Source organism: Pocillopora damicornis, chromosome 2, assembly GCF_964200805.1.
Source record: "Pocillopora damicornis chromosome 2, jaPocDami1.2, whole genome shotgun sequence".
Classification (NCBI taxonomy): Eukaryota; Metazoa; Cnidaria; class Anthozoa; order Scleractinia; family Pocilloporidae; genus Pocillopora; species Pocillopora damicornis.
Genome location: NC_142671.1, coordinates 1,030,879 through 1,058,839, shown reverse-complemented (window position 1 = coordinate 1,058,839; position 27,961 = coordinate 1,030,879). Strand labels below are relative to the sequence as shown.

The 27,961-nt window shown below is 36.9% G+C and overlaps 4 protein-coding genes and 1 long non-coding RNA gene across 8 annotated transcripts; 2 read left to right on the top strand and 3 right to left on the bottom strand.

Moving 5' to 3' along the window:
• Nucleotides 1-311: 311 nt before the first annotated feature.
• On the bottom strand, nucleotides 312-1,821 carry LOC113684610 (uncharacterized). The gene is made up of 3 exons (XR_016183257.1): nucleotides 1,693-1,821; nucleotides 820-912; nucleotides 312-451 (listed from the first exon to the last, which is right to left on the bottom strand). It is a non-coding gene; the product is annotated as an uncharacterized LOC113684610 (long non-coding RNA).
• A 602-nt stretch (nucleotides 1,822-2,423) lies between these two features.
• LOC113684609 (uncharacterized) lies at nucleotides 2,424-4,662 on the top strand. Its single transcript, XM_027202003.2, has 2 exons — nucleotides 2,424-2,680; nucleotides 3,367-4,662. The coding sequence occupies exons 1-2, from the start codon at nucleotides 2,611-2,613 to the stop codon at nucleotides 3,738-3,740; spliced, it is 444 nt and encodes a 147-aa protein (XP_027057804.2). The 5' UTR covers nucleotides 2,424-2,610; the 3' UTR covers nucleotides 3,741-4,662.
• Nucleotides 4,663-5,884: 1,222 nt separating this feature from the next.
• On the bottom strand, nucleotides 5,885-13,513 carry LOC113684613 (heat shock factor 2-binding protein). Of its 2 annotated transcripts, XM_027202004.2 has the most exons (12): nucleotides 13,398-13,513; nucleotides 12,551-12,643; nucleotides 11,925-11,979; nucleotides 11,549-11,685; nucleotides 11,092-11,109; nucleotides 10,609-10,740; nucleotides 9,584-9,873; nucleotides 9,111-9,184; nucleotides 8,141-8,177; nucleotides 7,908-7,965; nucleotides 7,633-7,680; nucleotides 5,885-6,214 (listed from the first exon to the last, which is right to left on the bottom strand). In XM_027202004.2, exons 1-12 carry the CDS (start codon nucleotides 13,416-13,418, stop codon nucleotides 6,155-6,157), a joined length of 1,023 nt encoding a protein of 340 aa, XP_027057805.2. In that variant the 5' UTR covers nucleotides 13,419-13,513; the 3' UTR covers nucleotides 5,885-6,154. The 2 variants fall into 2 exon arrangements, with proteins under 2 accessions (XP_027057805.2, XP_089051102.1); XM_089194976.1 differs by lacking the exon at nucleotides 5,885-6,214 and having other exon boundaries at nucleotides 7,265-7,680.
• A 1,219-nt stretch (nucleotides 13,514-14,732) lies between these two features.
• Nucleotides 14,733-21,353, bottom strand: LOC113684617 (uncharacterized). 3 transcript variants are annotated; one of them, XM_089194972.1, is made up of 7 exons: nucleotides 21,097-21,233; nucleotides 20,741-20,969; nucleotides 19,757-20,396; nucleotides 18,473-18,941; nucleotides 18,048-18,170; nucleotides 17,268-17,528; nucleotides 14,733-16,647 (listed from the first exon to the last, which is right to left on the bottom strand). In XM_089194972.1, the coding sequence occupies exons 3-7, from the start codon at nucleotides 20,386-20,388 to the stop codon at nucleotides 16,159-16,161; spliced, it is 1,974 nt and encodes a 657-aa protein (XP_089051098.1). In that variant the 5' UTR covers nucleotides 20,389-20,396; nucleotides 20,741-20,969; nucleotides 21,097-21,233; the 3' UTR covers nucleotides 14,733-16,158. The 3 variants fall into 3 exon arrangements, with proteins under 3 accessions (XP_089051098.1, XP_089051099.1, XP_027057811.2); XM_089194973.1 differs by lacking the exon at nucleotides 20,741-20,969 and having other exon boundaries at nucleotides 21,097-21,353; XM_027202010.2 differs by lacking the exon at nucleotides 21,097-21,233 and having other exon boundaries at nucleotides 20,745-20,922.
• Nucleotides 21,354-22,306: 953 nt separating this feature from the next.
• Nucleotides 22,307-27,719, top strand: LOC113684618 (mitochondrial coenzyme A transporter SLC25A42). Its single transcript, XM_027202012.2, has 5 exons — nucleotides 22,307-22,709; nucleotides 24,495-24,520; nucleotides 25,238-25,398; nucleotides 25,961-26,077; nucleotides 26,590-27,719. Exons 1-5 carry the CDS (start codon nucleotides 22,472-22,474, stop codon nucleotides 27,071-27,073), a joined length of 1,026 nt encoding a protein of 341 aa, XP_027057813.2. The 5' UTR covers nucleotides 22,307-22,471; the 3' UTR covers nucleotides 27,074-27,719.
• The last annotated feature ends 242 nt before the right edge of the window (nucleotides 27,720-27,961 follow it).

Here is a 27,961-nt window from a genome sequence, read left to right as displayed (position 1 = left end):
ATTACCAAACAGGACATTGAAAATATACACTATGTTAAATTCGCTCCTTCTGTCATGATGGGATGGGATGGAATAAAAACGGATTGCATAGAGAACACACGAGTCAGTTAGGTTAATCCCGAAAGAAGAAGATGATCCGGGAACGTTTATCACAACTTAATTAATTCAACAGTCCACTGTTGAATACATGCATGAGGTCACATTCTGTAACACAACAAACAACTCTTAGTGCGACTATGGAATAAGTTAAAGCATTTTATGTAATCTTTACTGCTTTATGTATGCTACGGAGAGGTAAATAGACTAAATTTCTTTGCGTTACATATTTCTAAATAAGGTAAAGAGGAAAACTTCCTCTCCCTTTATGATTTTCATAGTTTCGGAAAGCAATCAACTGAGCATCAACCACAATAAGTAATGCTCCTCTGAGGCTACGAAGATGTCTCGAAACCTGGAACAATACAAATCAAATGAAATAAAATTTAAGGGAATTTTAAAGGACCTCATATACAAGAGAGCAGTAAACAAATCACTAAGGTTTATTTTCACTGATCTTTCAACACGAATCATAGCTTCAATGATAGAGAAAATCGGAAAACCAATGCACTCCTAACGAGAAATCATTAGTGTGTAACGTAGTGAACTGTCTTTGAACTACATCAGAAACGGTTTCTAAAGGATTGAACACCATAAAAATATCGTATCATCATACGATTACTGCTACTGCGTAGGTGATAAATCTTAGTGTAATGTTGTTGGAATTACATCGTTTAGTTTCATATGTTACGTCCCTGTGAAATAAAAGGGAGTTCTACTTGCCAAGTCACTTTATATCATAACCGTTGCCAGGTCTTCTGAACAGCAGTCTATGTTGCGTTCCATTCCCTCTTCTTGATCACAGATATCAACAGCCTTATCACAAGAAGATTTTTCCGTGCAAACATTATTCATGGTACAAACAAACAAAGAGACAAATTAGGGAAAGGAATAAAGTTAGTGGAGGATGGATGGGGGGAGAAGGATAAAAATATAACAACTCTTGAGTATAAATATACGTCATTTAGCTGAGAATTTCAAAGGTGAATAAGTATTCGTAGCCAACAAATCCATTGAGAGATTCTTGTTAGATCATTTCTCATTGCTATGTATCATAGACCAAAGGCAGGGTGTTTTATTAGTAAAATGTTAATCACATTTGTTTTTAGAGCCTACCAGTAAAGTAAAAATAAAAATATTCAAAAGAAAAGAAAGCTGATGGTCTTACTTATCAAATCGGCGAAGATTAAAGGAAATTTCATGAGATAGGATAATAAAATTAATAAATTAAATCAAGGTAGCAGAAAGTAGTTGGATAAAATTTGATTGGATTTAGAATTTTTATTTTGTAAAAGTACCGAAAGATTCGCTTGAAAATAAACAAACAAACGCATAACTTGTAAGTAGCACTAAATTTGATGAAAATTCTAAAAATTGTACGATTTCAAATCATTGAACAACACTAACAACACTTTTAAGACATATCAACACTTCAAAATACCGTTTAATGAAGATTACCCAACATCGCAGAGCCTCAGTTGAAGTCAGAAAGCTTAGTTTTGTTTTTTTCAGCCATGATTCGCATCGCGTTTGAGACTAATTTCGTCGCTTGAAAGTACTAGATGTTCATTGTTTTTCGAAATGAGTATTACTTACATGTTTATTTTCATTTTGAGCTCCAAAAGGTCTGCTCTGGGCCCCTCTGGATACCAGCCTAACGGCTGATTGGCCCACTCTGGTAAAATAAAGTTTATACCTTACCTTACCCTACCATATCTATCTCAATCGGGATAGAGCGGGAAAAAATCTCGAAAGTTTTGAAACCTCGCGGCTATACTTGTCATGTGATGGATGCACGGTCGTACTGTAAATAAGGATTTTTTTACCGCGGTAGGTCCTTGGGAAATAGGTAGACCTTGCGTGCACGCTATGATGTAATTTAAATTGTCGAGGGAGTTTAGAATCTTTGTTCAATCGCTTGGATCTAATGTGTCCAAGGGTACGTGATTAGATGCTCGATTGTTCTAGATACTCTTCGCAAGCATTCCCAAGAATATCTGAAACATGAATGTACAACAATAGCTTCCATTTTTTGCAAAATATGCTCAGAGGTTGTATAAGTAGTTCGAGTGAAGCTTGAGAAAAATTGTGAGCTTTGAGGAACAGATAATTTCAAGTTTCCTGAATGAAAATAACTTACATGTACGGGCTCAGTGTTGCATGTTTTCTTTGTTGACAAGCAAACTGGAGTTGTCTTGACACTTGTTACGCTCTAGCCGGCCTGTCTCCGTTTTCACGGTTAGTCAGTTTCAAATAACGAGGTTTTCTGCCTCCAAAACAATGTTTGACGTCATGTCACGAAATAAACCTCTCTTACATCCTTATTTGCATAAAATGGTTACAACTTCATGGATTGTCATAACATAACAACTCGAGCATACTTGAACAAGAGACACAGGTTCTGGAACGTGGACTTTGATTCTGAACGCTGAAGACCGAAACTAATTAACTCGGAAGGTGCGATGACATGGAACATTGCCACACAGAACATCGGAAATATACCCTAAACAACCCATGAATCCGACGGCGGCATTGATGAATGTATTTCTTATCATCTTCATTGCTTCATGTATGTTACGAAGGGGTAAGTGGAGGGATCAAACTCCGTTGTGTTACGTAGTTCTAAATATTTGTAAGCAGGAAAAATTTGTCTGTATTTATGTTTTGCATATATTCTGCTGTAGTCAACTTGCATTAACTCCAATGAAAATGCGCCTGTTGGGCTGCGTGATAGATGTCGTTCAAACCTTTAAATAAATAACATAAGATAACATTTAAGGGAATTGAGGTATGACCTCAAGTACAAGAGAGCTGTAAACAACAATCTATCGTTATTATAACTCATTTCTTAGCGTTTTCATTACGAGAAATCAGTAATATGAAACGAACACGACGCCGGTTGTTAGATCTACATGTAAACAGTTTCTGATATGATGGAATTTTCTAGTGAGAACTGCATAAAATTATGACATGGTTGCCATGTGAACTTTAATATATTGCATAAAAATATGTTATCGTCATACAATTTTTCATACTTCTTGATAAATTTTAGTGCAACATCATTGATATGAGATCGTTTAGTGTAAAGGGCTACTTAGCAATTGCAACGGAATGAATTTTAATATTTTGTCATGTTCGCTCTCCGTGGATATACAACATCAACCATTTTTCCTTACATGAAATTCACACTAGTTCATTCTCACTGCAGCTCGTTCTGCGTTACCTCGACAGGCTAACGTTTCTAAACTTTCTCTTTATCTCTCTTTACAGTAAATTGCCTCAAATGCTATGAATGCAAAGGTCCAGATAATGGTCGACCGTACCCACAAGAAATGTGCGAAAGAGAGTCAACTATTATCACTTGCTTAAATCATTCACTTTGCGGCAGATACCTCCACAGGATTAAATCTGGGGCTTTGGTGAACGAAGTCGAGGCAAGATCATGTGTAGTAGACTGTAAAGGTATCGAGAATTCATGTCGAGCCATAATCCTTGCGGGTGGCAACTGCACTCATTCATGCTGTGACAAAGACTTGTGTAACGGTGGAAAAAGTGCAGCTGTGAAAGGATCGCAAGGGTCTTTACTTGTTACAGCAATGGCTCCTGCCATAGTATACTTATCTACGTTGAAAGAAGAGGGCTAGCATTTTTTCGACTATTTCTTGTTCAACATAGCACTATGTCTAATTTTAAGCTACACGTTGTACTTTCCTCTCAGCGGTAATTTTTTTCAAGGAAACACAAGGACAATAATCTCAAAGGCAAAGAGAATTAACAGCATTTTAATTGACTGACATTCGCAGTGTCGATAAACGACAAAACTAACTAAACGCGTTAATTAAAATTCGCATAATTCCAGAGACGCTTGATCAACCGTGTACATCATAGTTATGAAATATTTCATATGTATAAATAGGAAATGTTGTGCTACAAAATCTGCAGATCAGCTTGTGAATTGAGTCTGTGTATTTAAAACAGCTTTCATGACTATCTGGCTTTGGAGTTTAGGGAGTAGTATTTAATGCACTCACTATTAGTCAATTTTCGACGAATCACGGATAACCAGTATTTTTTCCTTTCCAAGGCGTCACGCGAAAAGAACAAGGCCTTTATGACAAAATAGAAGACAAGAGTATTGCAACTGCGACTTAAAACTACCGCAAAAAACTAGTTTTTAAACTACAAACGTTCTTAAAAATTCACAACCAAGCCCCAACAACACAGTCACAGATCAGCAATCATATCAAGCGTTAAGGTTATATACCTAATATTTATTTTTCTCCAGTCGTCGATAACCAGTAGCAAGAGAAAATAATGGGACCACATTATCTTCTCTTTCTAGTAAGCATCTTGAGCATCAAGCAACAATCTCAATATGAAAGGGGCATATATAAAAGTTATGAAGGATTTTTATTTTTCATCTTTTGCTACCCTTTATGTACGGGAAGTAAAGACGCTTAGGAAACTTTCTCAACTATAAGTAAACCTGTCATTTATTGAATGTTTGATTAAGTTGATGCAACCTGACAGGACATCAGTGTGAATAACAGTATATTCACTGTTGAAGTGAGTCTCAGTGAGTTCTTTGTGCACAAATGTGGAGCCGGCCGGGGTAATGAGATAAAATTCACCTCAAAGATTGAGACTTTTTTTCTAGTAACCTCTATTCTTGCCTGTTTCAAGTCAGAGTGTTCTCAATAATACATTTAGGGGGGGTGTGTACACTTCCTCTTATCACTCTGACCACATTCATCAACACAAATGTGGAGCCGGCCGGGGTAATGAGATAAAATTCACCTCAAAGATTGAGATGTTTTTTCTAGTAACTCTATTCTTGCCTGTTTCAAGTCCAAGTGTTGCCAATAATACATTTAGGGGGGGTGTGTACACTTCCTCTTATCACTCTGACCACATCCATCAACACAAATGTGGAGCCGGCCGGGGTAATGAGATAAAATTCACCTCAAAGATTGAGACTTTTTTTCTAGTAACTCTATTCTTGCCTGTTTCAAGTCAGAGTGTTCCCAATAATACATTTAGGGGGGGTGTGTACACTTCCTCTTATCACTCTGACCACATTCATCAACACAAATGTGGAGCCGGGGTAATGAGATAAAATTCACCTCAAAGATTGAGACTTTTTTTCTAGTAACTCTATTCTTGCCTGTTTCAAGTCCAAGTGTTGCCAATAATACATTTAGGGGGGGGTGTGTACACTTCCTCTTATCACTCTGACCACATTCATCAACACAAATGTTTCATAATTCTTACCTTTAACACCCATAAAATATAATTTCAGTGTTATATTGAAAATAGTCCCTCGTTTTGTCCAAAATGCAACAAAATGTTTTTTCTTACTTATAAACCGTTCTCTTGGAAATCTTTTCACGACTGATACATCATACACACAAATAATTCCAATGATGTAGTTACTTTCTTTAAGTGGCTGTAAAAATTTAACTAATTATAACCATTACAATCTCCCCAGATGAGATTGGTGCATTTTGCTGCTTCATTTTTCACTAAACCGTTTAGCACAGTTGTAATTGGACAATGTACGAAGCAGACATTTGGCCATAATCAGACAGTTAGCTGTAATCGGACACCTGTAATCGGACAGTTGATGAAGCCAATCATACCAAGTCTACTAAGCTAAATCTACCAATCACAGAATTGATTACAATAACCATAGCAGCAATCACTTATCCTGAAACAAAAATGGGGAATTTCCAAAATGGAGGAATTTTTTACTTTAGACATTGTCTCTACCGGCGATGTTTGTCCTAAATTTTTCTTTTTTGGGGGAGGAGGGGGGAGGAAATTGTAACGGCTATGATTTCTTGGTAACAAGGCTTTGTTTTGTCTAATTCTGTCTGTAATCATATTCGTGATTGACAAACGAATCTTCCGCCTCGGGTCGTCTGATTTTTTTTTTATCACTCGTATAATTACAAACCGAGTTGGACTCCACTCAGTCCTTTTGCCGTTATAAATATCTAAAGTCAAACACAAGCGATAGTAATGTTTTTTGGGTTTTTGAGAATCCACAAAAGTATTGTTAGAATCCAGTATGGTAAGACTGCAGGTCTGACATTACTTCCAACAGTGTATCACGCAACTTGATAGGAAACAAAAAGAAGAAAATAGATTGAGAAAGTGAATTTTTCTGTGTAGGTTTTTATCTGTTTATGTCATGAACCCCATGAGGAATGGAACTCCAGACTTGCATTTCCACGCTCTAGGCGCTGACCTACAGAGATCTCAAGGGAGAGTTAGTTCACTACCACGATCTTCGTAACAGCTGTTAAAAAATTGCCCACACCTCCTTTCCCGCCTCCCCCACCCCTCCCCCTTTTTTTTTTTTTCCAATTTTGGTAAGGAGAAAATCGGATGCCACAGCTCCCAAACATCTGCCCATGTACGAACGTCATGCTAACTAGGTGGCGAGTTTTCAGGCGGTCAGAACCAACTTGTTATAACAAACCGCACAAACCGGTAAGACAAGGTCTTTTTAGAGCGTATGATTTTTTCGGTAAAACTCAAAACTAAATGATAAATTGACAGAATACCCGCACTTGAACAAGCTTTGTATTCATAAAGTTTCGAGTTTTCCTTTTCCCTTCTTTTGTTTCTTTTCACAGATTTCTGTGAGTGTTTCAATTTCCTTTCTCCCATTTTGCAAAGCGTTTGTTTCTCGTGATAAAATGCATGCAAAAATTTCAGCACGCTCATTGGCTGAGAAAACGTAAATAAATCCCGAAACAGCGCTGAAAGTTGAAATTGAGTGCAAAAAGTTGAAATTGAGTGCAGTGAGTTAAAATTAATAGCAAAAAGTTGAAATTAAATCGATTGACAGGTAAATCTCGAAAGCACAACAAAACAAAATGGCGGAAAGACGAGGAGAAAGTGACAACGTTTAATTCATAGTTTGAGGGATAATAACAAAAACAAAAAGACCGAACAAAGTAAAAACAATTGGCTAAAATTCTGAAAGTCTTGGGGCTTCCAAAGACGTTTCTGAAAGTATGAACCAGAGGCACTCGAAATCATCCGATTTCTTGTACAAATTTCGCGCGGGAAATTAGCGCGCGGCCTGCCGGAAATTGATTCCATCGCGCGAGCCTAACATTTGACCGCTGGTTAATGTAAGTATGTAGATTAATATCGAAGTTGAATGTTGAGCTTGCATTGGTCGTGGAATAAAGAAGAGCGAAAAAGGCGCTGAACCTTTTTTCCCCTAAAAGCAAGAAGAGTTCAATGATCTAGTGGTAAAATCATGCACAGTGGGACTGAACATGTAGCCAACTGTGGATAATGCCATCAAACCAAAATTAAAGAATGCGTAAAAGCTAAAAGAACAGAGCAATAAAGGCAGAAAGTGTAGAAAAAAACAAAAACAAACAAACTAAGACCGCAAAAACAAAAAACAAAACAAACAAAAATTATGCGATGAAAGATCATGATTTTTTTTTCACAAGCTGTGGCCAATGTATTCTCAATCATTGTTAACCCGTGATTAAAGTTTACATCACTAACCTCTCCCTTGGCTGTTCGTGCAAGGCTTTGAAGCACTGGCAAAGAAATCTGATAGGGTTACAGAGACGAACGTTCAGAAATGTTAAATTACAGCACCCAAAGAGAAATACATCTTGATTACATTAAAGCAAACTGACTATCTAACCATGTTTGAAAGACATTTCACATGGAAAAAAATGTAATGATCATCGAGATGATGACCCATCAAAAAACGAGAAAAAAAACAAAAATTAAACAAGAGGTTTAGTAAGCTATGAAAGTTTACTGTTACTTACTGAGTCAAAGATTTCACTTGTTAAACTGTTCGGCTCCATGACGATGGACTGCAACAGTCTTAAAAGGAACAGTGACAAATCATATTTTATACATTCATGGAGACACTAAGAAATATTCTCACTTATTCAAAGGACTACGACGTTAAAAATGTAAGTGATACAATTAAGTGATCTGCTCTTTACAACGGAAAAGTGATATGAAGGAAATAGAGAAGAACAATTCGTTTATTTACCTGGCAGCATTAAGGCTTAGCTCAGAATCACTTTCCCCTTTAAAATCAAAACAAAAACAAATCAAGCGACCTTGAGTGTTAAGTGTCATGAAAATAGATTATTCAAGCCAGAGACGTTTTTCAAAACGTGGGTTTGAGAAACTTTGGGACCTGCGTAACAATTCAGTCCAGCATCCAAATTGAAGTTCATATGACGCATTCTCATCATTTAATGGAGCTAAGAGACCCCAGCTGTTATACATATGTAACTTGCAACATTTTCCATAAACCAAAAGTAAGTAGCTGTCGGTTTTGTGATGCATGAAAGCGTTGAGGTACGGACCCGAGAAAACGTGCGGGAGAGCCTTTAGACGAAAACGCATCGATTGAGAAACTATTTATTGTCTTTAACCACCTCCACAACTCTGCTCTGCCGTAAAGTTTTGTTCATCCGCCGGCCCCTATGGACTTTAAGGTGCGTACGAAACAGCCATTTCCACTATACGCAAACTATCTTTTCACCGGTAGAAGCAATCAGTCACAGCTCTCACTTTCAAACCCGTAAGTAGTACAAATGTTTGGAGCGGTCTGTCATTTCTCTGCAGCTAGCGACTCACACACACAAGTTCTACAAACACTGTATATCATCAGCCTTCATCAGCTAGTGACACACACACACAAGTTCTACAAACACTGTATATCATCAGCCTTCATCAGCTAGCGACTCACACACACAAGTTATACAAACACTGTATATCATCAGTCTTCATCAGCTAGTGACTCACACACACAAGTTCTACAAACACTATGTCATCACTCGCCCTTTGAATAAATTTTGGGGAAAACGATAAACGTTGTGAATGTTCCGATCGTGATTGTGTTGTGCTTACTATTTTGATTTCGATCTCCACCGAATCGTGACCATTATAACTCTGGTTCACATAACAATGCTACAGCCAGCCATAAACAAAAGAACTGGAAATCATCTTACCCCGAATTGTCTGCATGAGGTTGCCAAGAATTCCTCGCTTTTTAGTGATGTACTGGAGCCCTGACATGTTGATACTAAGAATAACCATGAAAGTAAATTTTTAACTTCACGAAGACTTGTCTGGCCTACGTGATATGATATGATGATAAACTTATGACAAAATTAACTAGATGAATTTTTTCCAATTTGCTATATTGGAATCTTACTTGTGATCAAAATGACATCTTCTTTTTTTTAATCTATTTCTTATCTCATATTTATCTGTTCATATATTTTTGTAAAAGCTACAGCTTCAACTGGGAAGAACGGCTACTACGGGTAGTTCGGACTACTCACTGAACTCAGATGATAAAGTCATATATATATATCTCGTCTGAACGAACGAGCTACGTCACACAGTGAGTTTATGAGCTTTATAAGTACGTTGATTCATGCATTTTACGATAGCTAAGCACATGTTCAATGAACCTTACCTAACATTATACAACGCCATCAGTATCAAATTTCTCATCTTAACATTTTTTCCTGCAGACGATCCACCCAGCACTTTCATAAACGTGTCAATCAATACATGCCCACTGTCTTTCGTTACCAGGAATTCTCGACCTTGCGCAGCAGCTGCCATGTTTGTAATGATTCCAACGAGAGCCAAAACAAACTGAAATTCTTCTGAGTTTTCTTTCGCTTCCTCTCCTCCAGCGCAAGAGTCAAAGTAACTCTCAATAGTTCGTGATGTGATTTGAAGAAACTCTTCCGCTTTGTTCTGGATTTGAGAAAGCAGTAGCAACAAGCTGTCATTCCCACCAGAAGGAATGGGATAAAGGTTTTCAATTTCCTTCTCTTTTTAACGTTTAATCCATTTAAATTTAATGCCATCCAATTCTAATATCTAAGGCGCAAGTCTCAAGGCAAGGATTGCAATCAGGCCAAGGCCTTGTGCTCACGTTTACCGGCCAATTTCTTAAGCCGGCGGAAAAATCTAAGTGACAGTATGGCCTTAATCGTTGTTGGAAAAAGTAAAATTAAAATAATTTAAAAATCCATTGGGGCAAGAAAAATTTGAAATCCTAAATAAGTGACTGCACTTTCCGAGGCATTTGCGACTCTAATGGGTAGAGCACTGGAGACGAGATTCAAAAATTCTCAAGGACCTGACCCTTGGAAAGCTCCGGGTCTATTGTCGGTTCAGGCAAGATCGGGTCCGCTACGGAATACTGTAAAGTAAAAATCTAACAAGATTAAAGCTGGTAAGCATACGATTGTTCAATATAAAAAAAACAGAAGTGAAGAGTGAACGAGAGAAGCCACAGCCACATCAATGAGAGCTGAAAACATGAAAAACTTGCTCATAAAAAGCTCCAAACCTAACAGTTTCTGTATGCCTCTTAAGAGAAATAGAAGGTACAATGTTAGTGCAACATTTAGCTTTTTACCACACAGAATGAACCAAGATTTACCAGAGACCTTGCATTATATTTTACAAATATTATCAACTTACCCCTCCGAGCAGGGAAGTAACAGACTCCTGCTGACGAGATACTCTCCATAGCAGAGTACAAACGGCTGCACCCATACAAGAACAATAATCAGATTGATCATTCATTTGTTGGCTTGCTTCTGACAGCTGACACTGAAAGAAAGATTTTCTTATTGAAATGTTCACTTACAAATATTTTAGAGAATCTTCACGAGTCAAACTGTGATGATTATATCTATCTGCATATTTACAATTTACAAACTTCTCTTGGCAAAGACAATTTAAACATATCTTCATCCCTTTTTTTTCTCTACAAACTACCTGTTGGAGTCAGTTAACAAATTAGCCACTCAGCAGAAAGAGCTTTTGTTTAAGATTTTGAAATGGATTTAGGTTAAACCACATATTCCATTGGATTTTGTACAATCCAAAGTGAATAAAAAAAATGAAAAAACAAGAAAAAAGAAAAGAGAGGTTTTAAGTCAACTAAATTACATACATTACCTTAAGCACATATTTTTCCTGGAAAGAAAAAAGAAAAAGCAAAAAATATTGGAAAAACTGATCAGTAGCAATAAATGCACTGTGTATGTTGATATTCAATTTTCATAGATCGAGTGCCCACTAAATTTGACAAAAAGTTTAAATAAGCAATAACATTAGATGAAAATTACATAAAATTACATAAAAACTAAGTAAAATATTTCAAAGCTAAACATTACTTGATGCAGCTTTACAGTTTTCATTATGAAAAGTGTTAACATGAGAATGATGTAAGGTAGAAGGAAATATTTCTCTTGTCTGAATAAAATATAGCTCTGCATGGCCAACAAAATTTAGCTACAGAATTCTCGAAGTTGCCCAAAATCAGAGATCCTACCTCTTAGGTCAATTGATTGCTTTTGATCAGCATATTATTTGTATACAAAAACAGATCATGTTTATAATTCAGGAGACATACCTCCTTATATCTCTCACCATCCTCAAGAAGGCTGTTATTTTGTTTCTTCATTGCCTCAATCTCTGAATCATGGTGCATTTTCATCTGATCAAGCTCAACCCTTAGCTTTCTGTTCTCTGCCTCCAAGACCTCAAGTTCTGATTGTTACAAATTCAAAAAGATCAAAACAAACTGTTTATTTTGTGCATATTGTTTATGTTGTGCATCATATCTTTTTATTTGCCTTCACATTATTTGTTCCTGCAGTCAAGGACTGAGTCTGATTATGGAATATTTAGCAATTCCTATGACAAAACAACTAAATGATTTGACCACATGTTCTTTAACTAGACAATAATTAGCTTCTTGTGATTTAAAGCCCAGAGAAAATTCTAACCTTGCTCACAATGATCCAGTTTCTTATACAACCCTACAAGATCAGAATTTAAAACCTAGAAAAAATTTGAGATAAATATAATCAACAACATTATATCCTGCAAGAAAAAAAAAAGGCAAACAATGCACATACTTTGTTAGTGCAAGAGAAATTCAGAGATGTAAGAGTCTAGGGAAGCCAGTGATTAATTTAAAAGGAAATTTTACCCTTAAATCAACAGCTGCTAGTATTTATGTCAAGAGTATTATTATAATTTTCTAGCCTATGTATGAGACATGTTTCAAGTTGCTGGTTCTCCTAGGGTTGGTAGGAGCAATAATCCCTTACAAGTAGATCATACAAGCTACAATTCTTCATGCTCTTCTCTGCATTTGCTGACTGTTGGAAATGGTTCTTGCTTGACATTTTGATACATAAACTTCCATAATCTCGACTTTAAGTGAAAACACCAACAACATATATCACAATAAATAACACTTCACACTTGAAGGAGGCAAATGGTGATTGAAAATCTATTTATCACTTCAACTGCAAATCCTCAAAGCATTCTTTCTCTTTAAAGTGCAAGTTGGCTGGATTTCACTTTCTAAAACAAAAATTACACCACATATTGAGAAAAAGTTTACCTTTGGCAAAAATTCCTTGAATTGCATAATCTCTGTTACAAGTTGATCTACATCTGCACGTGAAACCTTCAGAAAATGCTGGTTTCTGTCAGTCTAAAATTCAGAATAAAAAAAATTAAAATGCCAATATAGTTATTATGAGAACCATACAAACAAACCAAAAAATATATAGTTCCATGTACTTATCGGATGCCTAATGCAAATATATTTAGCCAGCTGGCTAATGAAAAAAAAATTTTACATTTTGAAAAAAACTTTCGGTCGAACCGGTTGAGGTTAATTTAAATTGCTCAGGTCTGTTTTTTAGAATTAGTCAAAACTCACTCTCTAAGGCCCCTGCAAGTGTGTTTTGTATGAAAGCTTATTTTGCTTTCATCAATTGGTTGCATAATTAAAGGTAGATCAATCAGTGTCTCACTCCTACCAATTAAATATTGTTTCAGTTTTCTTTCATTCAGAAAAAATAGGGAAGGAAACTTAGCCGGCTCTCATCTAACTGTATACAACACTGAAATCGACTGAAAGCAAGAATACTCGTTAACTACGTAGTCAAACTAGCAGTTCTCCTGTCAACACAGAGAATATATCACTGATATTTATACGCAACTAAAATAACTAAGATTTCATTAATAAAGTTAATTTTCCGGAACAACTGCAGAATACCCTGTCACTTTGGTCCACCTCTTTTACATGCGTCGGGAGGCTCTGAAGATCGAGGCATGATACAATAAACGCTATTCTTATTCCATGACATGTAAATGATTGGCAAGGTATTCTGCAGTTTAGCCAATTTCCCAATGGGTGAGGAAAGCGAAATAAACTATCCGAGCAATTACATTATACCCACTTTCATTCCTTTGTCCGCCATTTTGAAACCCTTTCCACTGATGCTCAGTCCTCCTCAGCCAAAAAGGGTGTCTTTGCGTAACCTCGGCCCAGGGATTTCTTGGTGCCACCATCTACAATGCTGACGCGGGAAGAAGTTGAGTAAAGGACTCACCCTCAGGCCAGAGCCGCAAACCTTTGGTTCAGCAACATCAGAGACCAGTTTTTCTGCTTGGCTGGTAAAACAAACTGGGAGTATCAACGACTTGGGTATCTTTTATCTTAAATTAAGATTATTTTCGTCTCAAAAGCTATTCTTTTTTACTTCGTTGCCAATACTAGTTCTTATCCTGTGTGACCAAAGAATACGATGAAGGAGTGGGGGAACGATTGGGTCTGTTGGGAAAAAGGCTTTCAATCAATCAGAGACTTTTTCAATTTCGAATTCGAAAAGTTCCTCGTAGACACGCCTGCCGAGATTCAATAAGATTTGGCATGTTTTGCCGCCCAGTCGTAGACTAACAGAAAAATAATAAGAAAACACGAAGCCAGGACAATGTTGAAAGATCGGGAATTTATCCGAATTTTTTACGTTTGGGTTCCCTGTTGCAACGTGTACAGGACGCTATTGGCATCACTTATCCTACAGTTGGAGCTTTATTGATGGACAATTGGGTTGTTTCTGTATCTGAGATTCTATCTAATGACACTTTTCTGATGCCCCAATAAGAGGCGAACGAGTCCGGGTTGTTCAACTGTTGAGATAAACACCTGAGCTAGATTACTTGAGCAACACGCTTATGAGGTGGAATTTCCGATATCAACAAGGATTAAACTAGATCCTCACTTGAACAGTAGGAGAGAATGAAAACCATCGTTGCCGGTCTACTGAGTTTACAAGAAGAAAACCTTAGTTCAGTGCTCATTTACTATCACTGGGTGTCAAAAGAATACGGAAAACTGAGTCAAGGGATTCCGTATGAACAAGGCAAACGATTGCAAAAAAATACCAAAGAGCATTCCCTAAAAGCGGAGAAAAACAAAAACTTTCTCGTTCTTGCCAGTCTACTGGTGTTCACGAACTTTGTTCAAAGCTGGTTAAATATTACCACGTGCTGTTTGTCTTTCCAGTGATTTTTACCGTTTAAATACAAATTTATGCTAGCATTGAACAAGAATTAAGAAAGTACGTTTACTATCAAAAGTGAGAAAACCTTCTAGATACCAGCGAAATGGCCACATGTTGTTTTTTTGTTCAGAAAGCATTTGACCCATTGTTTAAAGCTTCAATCTCAATTTCTAACTTCCATATTCACAGTCATCGCTACATATTATTTCATGAATATGAAGCCACACATTCCATTGAACTTTTTATTCTTTCTCGAAAGATCCAAATAAATACATGATGACCTTGAACTTAACAACAAGCCACCGAAGGTGCATGCGTATGTACGCGTTACAAGTATTTTACAAATCTACAACAATCTAATCTTTCAGATGTCTAAATTACAATCTTTGAAAATGATTAACACCATCACGTCACCGAACTACATTTTATCTCAGTCCCACAAACGGGACAAGCTAGATTACACTCGACCACTCGGACTACTTTCAAGGTAAGACCTGAATGAAACCTTTAAAAACCATCTACAATCAACACTCGAATACGATAAAACACAAAATGACCACTTATAAGCGTGCGCTTCACTTCATTCCAATTCGGTAAAAACAATAGCAAATCAACGACCATATGTGTTTAAAATTAAAGTCAACTCTAATTTGCCAAATTCTAAATGCTAACCTTAATTTTTCAGTTAAATGCACTAATCCAGGTACATCTAGTTTTCAGTGAAAAAAAACAAGAAAATAAATTGAAAAAATTTAAGAAAGAGTCATATCCTGGCTTTACATAAATAATTCCTGTAGAAAAATATGAAAAACATCCTTTCCACATAATGCAAATATTTTCTCAATGATTGTTCACATTATTTTTCTTTCTCTCTTTCAGGCGATGTAAACTTCATAGAATGCATCTAGCCCTAGCTTTACTGGTAAAATGTGTACGTGTCGGAATGAAAGATCATTATCTCCTGAAACCTTCAACAAAAAATAAGGTATATATTATTTATTCCTTGAATCGCTTCATAGTTGCAAAAATTAAGCAAATGCCCAGTTGCAATCGCTGTGAAGAAACTCTGTGTTTATGATATCCCACAACACAACAGAACACCATCAACAAATTCAATACCTCTTTAGGGTAGGCAGTACGGCTCAAAAAATACACTTGATACTTAACCCTGTGCAGGGAAAATTGCAGTTCAATCAACTGAGAGCAGGATGCGCTCACAATGTCTACGTGATTAAATTATGTACTACATGCGCAGACTGGGCAAGATCAAATAGATAATTTTGCGAGTTTTTACATTTCAAAAAATATGGATATGCGTATGGACCTCAGCTCGCAAACACTCGACCGCAAATCTGACCAAATTGAGACAACGTCCCGCCCTTTTCCATTAAAAAGAGGGTGTGATCTAAAAATGGGCAGAGTTGTTCTTAATAGTACTGCCACAAACCACTTCTGACGCTTACTCATTCCTTTCCATCAATATCAGCAAGAAACATCAGTGAATCACGCGGTTGTGAACTGAGGTTCATCTTTAGTCAGTGTTGCAAAGGAATCCAAATCTAAAAGCTTGACTACCGTAGGATCAATATGTCTTTCTACACGCAAAGTGTCAAGCAATAAACAACAGGCAAGAAAAGGTCTCATTTACTTAGAGTTAGAGTCCCATTTCTGAAGGTGGCGGAGGCTCACTGCTACCTTCCCCTCCAGAGAGTGCACTTGCTTCAGCCTCTTGAGCCTGCATCTTGCGCCTCCTGCTTCGCCGCGCTCTCAGCTTCTCCTGCAAGCCTTGCTCTACACGAGTCTTGTTTAATTCTTGCTGCTTCTCGAACTCTGCCAGCTCCTCTTCGTGCTGTTTCTTTAGTTGATCAATGTTACCAAAGAGATCTTCTTGGTTTGGAGGAGGAGCAAGTTCAGACAAAGGCACAGGTTTGGGTGGGGCATCAGCACTGTCTCCCCCAGCTTCTGCCTCAGCTGGTGCATCCCCATCTCCAGAGGGTGGAGCCTCTGCAGGTAACCCTTCTTTATCCTCTGGCTCAGGAGCCTGATCATCTCCCTCTTCTTTGGCAACTGCTCCTGGTTTGGCAATGTCAGCTTCTTCAGCAGAGGAGTCATCATCTACGAATTCATCTCTCTTTACTTCCATCTGATCAAAAAACAAAATTACAAGGTAACCATTGAATTTGAATGTTAAGAAATTATGAGGACATATCTTTTGACCCCAAAAATGATGAACATGCTGAAGATCTTTGCAATGAGATACTAAAATGTTACCACTGCATTCTGCCTTGATAAACAGTTACAGCTTTGAAGAGTGAAAAAGTGAATTTTTATGCTGCATTTTCCATCATTATATTTGCATCATCTAATCATTGCCATCATTTATGCAAACTAAACAAACCTTGCATAAAAGCCAATAAGAGACCATTACACCACAGAACATGCAGTTTTGCTGCCATAAACAAGTACATGTAAATATTGCTACTCTACTGGATAGGACGACAGTCCATTTCAAGTTCTCCTAATATTTTGTCAGTTCACCTTGACAGTTGCAGCCACCTATTTATATTCCTCTCTGACAAGAATCATCACAAGAGAGAAGTGTCTTGCCAAAGAACACAATAAAACATTAATTAACCCTGCATGATGAGAACTCGAGCCTGGACCTTTGGATACAAAGTCTTGCCCACTGACAATTAGGCCAACTTATCTATTACACTAAGGAGAATTTAGGCATAAACCATTCAACCTGCACATGCTGCATACCTCCAGTTCAACTCCGAGTTTGTCCTTCACTTTACTTTTAATCAGATTCATTCTTTCCTCTTTCAGTTCATAGTACTTTTCATGGAATTCCTTCTTCACTTCAGCTAGGTCTTTAGAGATGGTTTCCTCAACAACACGATTAACCCACTGAAGAAGGCTTGAACATTTGGAGAAAATTACACAAAGCACATTATATGTCTTCTGATAACTTGCTGGCACATTGACGTCATTGAAAATTGAGTTTGTAATGGCCTTCAAAACCTATAACCAATGAAATAATAATTGATGATCTTAGTAAACAGAATGGAAAATTGCCTGTTATGATGCAAAAAGATATACTCCACTCAATTTACCTTTAGTTAAAGAATAAAACTGTTAAGGTCATGTTTTATTCATCTCTTGAAAAACCCTAATATTTCACTCATGAACAACAAATGAGTGGCTGGGCTACATTTTTCCAATATGAACAATGGAAAAAATGTCTTATGTAGCCATGGCCTTGAGTTCCAAGTTGACTCATTTTTGTCTCAACTGCCAACCTAGCACTTAACTGTGTCCTACTGCATGTACATGTACATAGGATGTGCATATATTATGGAGTTCAATCTTTCCAGCTGTACTCATGATAAGACAAAATTAAACCCCTAAATTGATGTATCTTCCCTAAGGGTGCATACATTAGTTAATACAAGTGGGTGGTATAATCATCAGAAACTGATGGCAAACCAGGGGTTTATATATCTGTTATTCACATTGAAATCAAGAGCAATTATTTCTAACCTCCAGGTCTTCTGGAGTGCAGTAAGGAGCAGTCACTGGTTTGAGGCTCCCATAAGCACTAGAGATGTTTTGAATTGCTGCAATAATGTGATTTCTTGTTTCTGCAACCATTGTATATTTGACCTGAGGGTAAAGAAATAAAAACATCAGTGATTATTAAATTAGCCCATGAGGAACATGTTAAGAAATTTGAACACCTACTGGAATTGCCTCAATTTTTAGCATATCAAAATTCCAGAAGCATAATTTTATACATGAATGATGATATACAATGAATGAAATATGATATGCAGACTAAAAATAACACTCTCACTGGCCATTTGTTTGTAGCCAGTCTACAAGCTTTAAAGGGCTTTTACAATTATTTATGGCTAAATCCAGTTTTTAAGTCAAATGAGCTCATCTGTCGATAGAATAATACTCACCACTGGAAGTGTAACATTATGCGATGAAATCTGTGCCCAGCGCCGGGCACTCCAACTGAGTTGCTTTGTAGCATGAGTAAGATATACACTGGCACCATGCCAGCGAGTATTTGCTGCACTGATTCTTGTTTTCCTTTCTGCCAGTAATTCAAGCTCCATTTCTAACTTCCATTCCTTGTCACTACCATAAGAATCATTGAAAATGCGGCCCAACAACTCTTCTTCTTTATTTCTCAAGCTCTGTAGCTCATCTTGATCCTTCTTTGCAGATATTACTTCATTATACAGTTTCTGATATTGTTGTTTCAGGCTTTCAAGTTCTTGCTCAGCAATTTCTTGCTTATTTAAAGCTTCCACATACTCGCTCCGTTCTTTGGCTACCTCTGCATTTAGTTGATCAGCACTGACAAAGAAAGACCGCACATTGTATGCTGCACTCACATCTACCACATCCTGGTACTCTTTGGCACTAGTAGGTATAAAAAGAAGGAAAAAGTTCAATTGACTTATAATATGTATGGAACAACAACAACCTGGCAATGCTTATTTACTCCACCAAATTAATACTTTCATTAATAAATCAAATATTTTCAAGCAATGACATTGACCCCAGCTTGGACATTCACATTAAACTTAAAATGTCTCTCTTGCTAATATTCTTAACAAAAAAATATTCCATCGAAAATTTTCAACTCCACATTCAAATCAGTCACTGTCAAGTCCCCTGCATGGCATCTTACGGCACCATGGGATACTGAACATGGCCTTGTAGAAATCCTTCAATATCATCATCATCATCATTATTATTACTATTATTATAATTATTATCATTTTTTAATTAAATGCTTGTGAAGTATTCATAAAGAAAAATAAGTAGACAAAAATTTCATAAAATTCAACATGACTCAGAGCATAATCAGAGAAACATAACCTGATCAAATTCAGACATTTCTATATCATGTCTTGCAACTGCAAATGCTACGTGGAAATTCCCAATTCCCCAATTCCCACCCCTCCCATCCTAAAATTTTGAAAAAAAGTGGGGGGGGGGGAAGGCAAGCAAAGTTAGTCTACTCACTGGTGATGTGATTTTAAGTACTAAGTTGTGTCATACTATATACAGAGTAGAACCCGATAATATTATAAAGATCGAATGTTTACAGCTGAAAGGTGCTCATGGCATCAACGAATTCGACTACAGTATTTGTGTGTGTTTACGGTTGGGACCGTAATTATTTAAATGAAAACAAAAAAAATGGAAATATAAAATTCCTTTCCACTCACGTTTGGGCCTTGAGCTGTTGAACTTTCACAGTATTCTCGGAAAGTTTTTTGTACAATTCCACAAGCCGCGCATGTTTCATTGGATATTCATTCTCAGCGCCCTTTCCTTCCAAGGTCTGTATTTGATTTTCTACCTCCACGAACTCTCTCAACACGTCCTCGCTGAAATTCGGTTTCTCGCGTTGTTGCTCCTCTGCTGGTTTTTCATTTCCTTCAGTGTTGCCTTCACCTTGAGTTGTCGTTTCATCTGGAGCCTCTTCGACCTTCTCAACTTCATCAGCTACTACTGTTGTTATTACCACTGGCCCTTCACTGTCTTTGTTGTTATTTGATTGAGGAGCTTCTGTTTCTTGCGCAGGTTGCTGGTTTTCGATTTGAGCCGGCGCATCTCCACCCGGTGCAGTTTCAGGACGACTTTTCTTGGATTTTGCACTACTTGAGCTGCTACTACTTGAGCTGCTACTACTTGATTTCGCTGAATCTTTCCTCTTTTCTTTAGGAGTTTCTTGTCGTATCACCTCAGGTTGTGGTTGATGCTCTTGTTCATTTGGTCGGGGTGATTCTCTCTTCACGTCACCATTACGAATGGCGTTCTGTTCAGGCGCGACAACTTGCGATGATCCACAGCCCATGTTTTTAACTGATATAGACAGTAAAAGTTCCGCGTTAAAGGATCATTTCATTCAATATCTTGTTTACCCTACAGGCAACACTCTAAATATTATCAAAGGTCACGTAACTTGAAATGTCAGTTCGTTCAGGAGATTTGCAGTAAGACAACAAAATTAGCCAAATTTTAACTAAACCACAAGTTTTAGACCCTCGTGCTACCTTTTTGTTTTAGATATTTTATAGATATATGTTTTTTTTCAAACCAAAGTCATGTATGTACCTATGTAGATGAAACTGATTTTGATCGATTATTACGTCTGTTAAATTCATTTAAACTGCACAAAAAAATCTTTCATCCGTTCGATCACGTACCAACCTATGCAGTGATGGTAGGGCTCAGACGCTCACAATGCCTTCATAGAGATTGATTTTGCTATTTCTACGACCGCTGCTTTCAGTCTTGAAAGAAGATTGACGAAGATTTACGTAGAGAAAACTTCGTTGAGAGTGTCAAGACAACCATACAAGATGGCGATCATCTTATTTAGAAATCCGTTGCGATAGCAACAGATCAACAGTTTCCCGCCAGCCAGTAGTAGGTCTATTGGAACAATAAATCAATTTGCAGTCAAGCAAATGTTATGTTACACAATTTCACGGTTGTCAACACGATTAACACATAATTTTTTCTTCAAAAGTGTGACAAAAGTTTCCTCGATAACTCATACCTAAAATGCAAATGGTTTGGAGTTCCGCAGCCACGTTTACCTTGGTCAATACAACGTTCTTTATTCCCCATGGCAACACCAAAACATTTTTGCTGGCCAATTGTGCTGCACCAAGACCTCGAGTCGTAAATGTTTTCTTCTTTATGTTTGAGATAAGCTTCTAACAAAAGATGAAATTTTCTCGATTGTTTTCCGGCTGTGACGGATTTTCGTCATTCTGTTTTTAAATCACTTTATTGGCTTAGACCTGTCAACTCTCGCAAATCTGTGCGCGAGTCTCACGGTTTTTTTTGTTCTATCAGTTTATTTTTGACCCGATCTTACGACAAGACTACTGATCTAAAGTTTTCCGGGGTCGGCAGGTCTAATCAGGGGTGAATATAGGAGGGGTAAATGATAACCAGTGAAGGAATGGAAATAATTAATCTGGAAGCGCGTTTTTGGTCCAGAAATAATTCAGAACATGATATTGATATGATAACAGTTAATTCCCAGAACTAACCGACAAAGAAATATCGAGTCATCCTTTGGTTGAAGTGACTCTCAGATCTCAGGAAACGGGAACTGGTTAAATGGCAAAAATTTATTTTTAAATGTGCGTAATGAAACAAGAATTAAGTTTGTGCAGACTTCTTTTCGATCTGTCAATCAAGCTGAATACTTTACCCAAGCCAAAAAGCACATTGGAAATAAATTTAAAAAATTTTTAAAAAGTTAGATTAAGTTTTCTTTTGGAGGCAAACTGTTTGTGCAATATCCAGTAAAGCTTTTAATTTCTTTCGTTTCACGTGAAGAGAAGGCGGCATAATTTACTAATTTTATTCGTTTGTCTTCTACTGAGATTTTTTTATTTATCCCTATTTTTTCGCCTGTTAAGACTGTAGAAAAGAGATCATAAACCGGTCACCAGGCACAGGCAGTGGTCGACTGCAGCATCTGGTTTCTCGTTGTCCAAGAACTGGTTAAATGTTCAACCTAGACAACCCGAGACTGAAGATAGGGAAAACGAAAGTCTTTGAACTTTGTTCTTATTTTCTGCTCTTGTACGTTGTAGAAGGAATTTCCATGCATGGATCGAACTGCCGGCGCGGAAGTCGGAGCGGAGCACTTCAGGCGTTTTTCGTGAGAGCGCTGATCCGAATCGCTAAGGATGTTGTCGTTTCCTAATGTCGTCACAAAATTACTACGCGCTTGTTACGTCAGTTCAGCCAGTTTTGCTTAGTGCCCAGGTTTCCCCTTCAGTATCGTAAAATTACAGTTAAAATGGCGGAGACACGGTGAATCTAAAATTGTGCAATTTTTAAACGTTTACTTTTTAAAAAAAACATATTAATGGATTTATTAGATATGCATTTCCAAATAACTCGTTTAACAAATGGTTAAAGCGCAAGATAAGGAACAGCTTCTTCACGGGGATGTCGAGCAGCATGGTCAGATAACGCATGGTGAGTGGTATTTGAGGAGTCATAGGCGTACCGCTTATGACCGATCAATTCAAGACACCAATATAGAGTTCAAAGAAGTAATCGGCTCCCTGTGCGCCGGAGCCGTCGCTGGAGCGATTGCGAAGACTACAATTGCACCATTAGATCGGACAAAAATCATTTTTCAAAGTAAGTGAATTAACGAACTTGCAATTAGTTTGTTTTGATGCTGATGTTAGATGACTGGGTCTCAAAGTTATTTGATTTTATTTGTTAACAGCTCTTTTAATAAAATCTTGATAGTCGTGAAAAAGTCGAGTTTGCAATGGCTTTGAAACTTAGTGGTAAGATTTAAAGCAGTGGCCGCATTCAAATTTTCTCTGGATCTTGCTCCCCAAGTCTCACGGATTAACCTTATGCACCTGTGACTATATGTTAGTTAAAACAGAACAAGTTGAAGTTGTTTTATAGATTACCAAGCTTTCCTAGAAACATTTTGGTTATGTTTTATTTCTGGCTGAGGCTTACTGCTGGTTTGATTGAGTTGCAAACAAAAAATTCCTGACTTGCCTTTTCCTTTCCTCTAGACCCTAAGCTTTATAATTGGCTTTTTAAGTCCATTATGTAACACTATCATTACAAGATTGGTCAAGAATCAAAATTAAAATGATCTAAGTGACAAGAAGTAGAGTATTAGAAACATATCGAGGATTGATGATTTTGTGAGACATTACATGATTATTGAGAGCATTATCTGAAAATGCAAACAGAGTGACAGCCTCTACATATTTACTTGTCCTGTGGATGATGTCAATTTTCTGCTGATCATTAAGGCCTAATGGATTGCTGATGGGGCGTCATAAGATTCTTGTCTATAATTGGTGTTTTCAAGTCCTATGCTATTCGGAATATAGAATATTTCCCATTGAGATAAGCTGATTTAGGCAAATATGTTTCTTTGCCCCTAATGCTTACAATGCACACCACAGAATTTGAGATCACTGCAACATAATAACACAGGATTTTTTTTAAAATAATAAGAAAATGGCAACAGTGCAACACAAATGTTCTCCTCTTTTATTACACCCATTCTGAAATCACCAGTGGTCCCTGTAATCTGATTGGCTCTAATTGGTGCGATTTATTCATGAATCACACCATTTTGCTATAAATTGCATCTTTTTCCCAGCCAATGAGCAGGCCACACTAAAAACAAAACAACCAATCAGATTTTAAGGCTTGTTTAAAGTAACCAATCAAATTGCAGGAAAATGAAAGACAAAGAGTATCGCTTGGCAAATTTTGCCACTTTTGTTTCCAAAACTCTTACTTCCCCCCCCCCTCCCCTCAAAAATGGATGAATTTAATTTCAAACCAGCTCAGTACTGCATCAATAAAATATTTGAAGTGACCAAGTCCTGTATTTGGGCAATTTCAAAATGGATGTAATAAAGTGGTAATTGAACCTTGTGTCCTGCAATTTTGGTCTAAAATCATACTTGTGATTTCAAATTGAACTTGCACTGCACACTTGATTGATTTTGAAATCACTCATATGATTTCAGCTCAAAAGCACTCCACTCAGTTCAATTACCATTATTAATCACGATAAGACGTGAATTCTTTATGAGTCACAAAGACCCAGATGTTGATCTTGCGTCTGTCTCTTCAAAAGTGATTTTGAGTGATTTGCTCTTGAAAGAAAATGCCACTGTCTCTAAAACTATGAATATCCAGCTGATAACCAAACATTATTGTAGACTGGCAGAAACTATTCATCACTTACTTATTTTAGCTCTTTTGCCTACAGTATCAAAATTTTGTTCTTGTTAACGAGAAAAGAACTGGTTTGTGTGTCTTTTTGTAACAGAGAAAAAGAGTTTTTAGTGCTTTAAATTTTAATTTTTGAATGGTGATCATTTATCTTACTAATGAGGACACTGAGGCAATTCTTTTTTTTTTTTTTATACCTAGCCTCCAAAAGACAATTCTCAGTAAAGGTAAGTCATTGTGATAGATTAAAATATATATATATTTTGTTTTGATTATCATTATTATTATTATTATTGTTACCATGATTTTTTTACCTTTTTTATATACATTAAACAACTTGTTTTTAATCACAAAATGTAAAACAAAGAAGAACAAGCTGAGAGAGCTAACAGGGAAAATCTTGAAATGTCATACAGACTTCTTCAAGATACTTTCCTTATTTGGATCAGAATTGATTAGGATGCACGCACTCTTTACACTTACAAAGTGAACCAAAATTATGACTAAAAGACACAATAACCATTTAGCCAATGTAGAGTGGAAAAAACAAGTTTCTTATATTTACTGTGTTGATACTTCTTCACTATAGCAATAACAAGCCTCAAAATCAGGCCCAATTAACCCTCTACACTGTTATATCAGTGTGCATTTTCTCCATATTGTTCTCTATATATTTCCTAAGGCACTGATTAGGAGAATTCTTTCTAAAATCAAGAGCTTCTTTAGTTGGTGATCATCTCCTTCATCCTCTTGACCTTAATATTTGATTCAGGTGCAATACTATGGGTAAAATGAGATGCAAGTCACTTTAAATAGTCAAAGGATTAAAGAGATTGTTTTGACAGTGCATTACTCATATACCTGTTATTACTTAGGAATATGAAATGACTCTGCCTAATATAAAGTTATTATTTATCTATTCTTCATTAATTTTCTCATGCCAGGGAGCTATAAGTGTTCTAAGACAGACATATGTGGAACATGGTCTGCATGGTCTTTTCCGGGGAAACAGTGCAACCATGGCAAGGATTATACCCTATGCTGCATTGCAGTTTACTGCGCATGAACAGTTTAAACGGCTACTGAGACAAGGAAAGAAAAAAGGGTAAGATTGATTCCATTCACAGATGGTAGAATTCTGACCATAGAACATGACTCTCAGAATAAGACACTCTTTGGCTTTTGTAGTTCTATCAGTGATGATCATGAAAATGAAATAGCACTTTGAATGGATTGTATAACTATGCTCAAATCAAAGATTTTGCCTTGCAATGGATCAATGAAAGCTTTGATCTGTGACAGCAGTAGGCAGTCTCATTTGAACTTTCATTGTATCTTTTTTGATTGAATGACAATTCTGTCACAAGAAAATGTTATAATTGCTCATTTTAGTCATTTTTCCTTGAAAGTATGTCTGATCTTGTTTTATACTTAGCTATCTTGACTGTGGCATTCTTTATTAATTGGATCAGTGTAGGAATTTACATGAAAAAATACCAAGGCACAAGTATCAAATGGTTCTTGCATGAAGCAAAATGACAAATTTTCTCAAGTTCATATTGTTTTCACAATCCCTCCAACCTTAACAAGTAGGTTCTTTTTGACAAATTTTTGTGAAATGCCACAGATACACCTAAGCAGGTTGAATTTTTTTTCTTGATTTTCAGACCTTTGCCCCCCATGCGTCGGTTCATAGCAGGGTCACTAGCTGGTATTACAGCAGCATTCTTCACTTATCCTTTGGATATGATTCGAGCCAGACTTGCCATCACCTCAAGAGACAGGTATATCACTTTAAGTTATGTATCTAATTAAATTTGTTAACACTATTAAGTCACATGAAGTACAATTCACATGCATATGATCACATCTGTAATTATCTGACACTTTAACCTGTCATAAATTACACAATATGTTGATTTTTTGCCTTCATCTTTTGAGTAGGAGATCATTTATTAAAAAAAATCCTACACTGCTAACCATTGGCAACATTTCCTATTAAATGAAAAATCCCTTTTCATTATACAAATGCTTTTGACATAAATGGTACAACTAAATCATGTGCACACATGAACTGAGATAAATTGCAGTGGAAGCAGATGTAACCATAACCTGCTATGTCCGCAGTGCACACCCCCTCCCCTCCTGTTTGTGTTGAGTTTTTGTTGTGTGCTTGTTCAAAGTCTTCCATGTTATTACTTAATATGTCTGAGTGTGAGAATCTCAAGACCTTGAAAATGGCAGCTTTGTTCCATAGCATTTAACCTACTTTTTTTTGTTTGGTTATTTTGATCAGGTATGCTGGACTTATGAACACTATAACCAGCATCTACAGAGAAGAAGGTTTATATGTGTATTACAGAGGCCTTTTGCCCACAATAATGGGGATAATGCCCTATGCTGGGATAAGTTTCTTCACTTATGAATCACTCAAAAAACTTTATTCTGATGTCTTCCATGAGAACAAACTTAATCCTTTACACAGACTTCTGTTTGGTGCATGTGCGGGACTCTTTGGCCAATCAGCCACTTATCCATTGGACATAATTCGCCGGCGAATGCAGACTGATGGAATAACTGGCCCTTCAAGGCCAGAGTATAAAAGAATGTGGACCACAGCCAAATATGTTTATGCCACAGAGGGACTGAGAAAAGGCTTATACAAGGGATTGAGTATGAATTGGGTCAAGGGACCTATTGCTGTTGGAATGAGTTTTACAACATTTGATATGTTATACGGCTACATACAGAGGCATTACATCCATACAAAGACTGGATGAGAGGAAACAAATCCTTCTGCATATCTGTATGCACAATGGCTGTATGAATTGATTTGAGATGTACCAGTGAATGAGGATGTGTCAATACTGTTAGTGTAACAAAAATTAATTACACAGATAGAAAGTTGCTTTCCTGGTATACGAAGCACTCATGTAACTTCTTTTCCTCTTGATGACTTTTGCACATGACAGGGATCAAGGGAGATGTACATGTACATGTAGATTTCGTAATAGAAGCAATTTATTCACTGGAATTGTTATGTTACCCAAAGCCTTGGCTTCGGGTCGCGTATTATGATGGCATTTTGATTGCACACTGGAATACTTTTTTTTTTCAAACGATGGCAATGCATCCCAGAATAAAATAAAAGCAACGATAATGTCAGCTTCAAAATATTTATTATGCATTGCCAAAAAAATTGTGGATGATTTCACTGTGGCAGAATATCTACACATACACCATTTCGTAACATTCTTTAATTTGTATTTGAATATCATTAGGTTCGATTGCTATTGCCCTAACTTGCATTTTTCGTCAAATTTCCAAATTTGTGTCTATTTTGTAAATCGTGGAAAAGTTAGTTTCCAATTGGAAAGTTTCTGTGCAGCATTTGAAGAGGAACATAAAGATCCAGAAGAATACAAATTGTTTGGTTTGATTGCTGATCGATTGTACTGCTCAGTGCACCGTGTTTTCCTTAGAAGGACTGATTTCGACGAAAGAGACAAGTTTCGACAACGTGAGCAGCAGTAGTCATTACAATCAAGTTGGTTGCAGTTTTCCCGGCGAACATTTTCAGTCTGCTGCCTAAAAACTGACTGGTCAGGTAACTGCCGTTATGCTCTTTGCTTTTGGGCCTAGCTAAGTTGCGTTTTGATTCGGTGCTT

Excerpts from the sequence above, each read along its gene's own strand:
- LOC113684609 (XM_027202003.2), top strand. The coding sequence starts at position 2,611 with ATGAATCCGACGGCGGCATTGATGAATGTATTTCTTATCATCTTCATT. Across the intron at positions 2,681-3,366 it reads TTCATGTATGTTACGAAGGG|TAAATTGCCTCAAATGCTAT; the intron begins GTAAGTGGAGGG and ends CTCTCTTTACAG.
- LOC113684613 (XM_089194976.1), bottom strand. The coding sequence starts at position 13,418 with ATGGCGGACAAAGGAATGAAA. Across the intron at positions 12,644-13,397 it reads TGGCGGACAAAGGAATGAAA|ACTGACAGAAACCAGCATTT; the intron begins GTGGGTATAATG and ends TCTGAATTTTAG. Across the intron at positions 8,178-9,110 it reads CCTCATGCAGACAATTCGGG|GGGAAAGTGATTCTGAGCTA; the intron begins GTAAGATGATTT and ends TTGATTTTAAAG.
- LOC113684617 (XM_089194973.1), bottom strand. The coding sequence starts at position 20,388 with ATGGGCTGTGGATCATCGCAAGTTGTCGCGCCTGAACAGAACGCCATT. Across the intron at positions 18,942-19,756 it reads CAACAGCTCAAGGCCCAAAC|TGCCAAAGAGTACCAGGATG; the intron begins GTGAGTGGAAAG and ends TATACCTACTAG. Across the intron at positions 16,648-17,267 it reads AACTCGGAGTTGAACTGGAG|ATGGAAGTAAAGAGAGATGA; the intron begins GTATGCAGCATG and ends TTTTTTGATCAG.
- LOC113684618 (XM_027202012.2), top strand. The coding sequence starts at position 22,472 with ATGGTTAAAGCGCAAGATAAGGAACAGCTTCTTCACGGGGATGTCGAG. Across the intron at positions 25,399-25,960 it reads AGACAAGGAAAGAAAAAAGG|ACCTTTGCCCCCCATGCGTC; the intron begins GTAAGATTGATT and ends CTTGATTTTCAG. Across the intron at positions 26,078-26,589 it reads GCCATCACCTCAAGAGACAG|GTATGCTGGACTTATGAACA; the intron begins GTATATCACTTT and ends TATTTTGATCAG.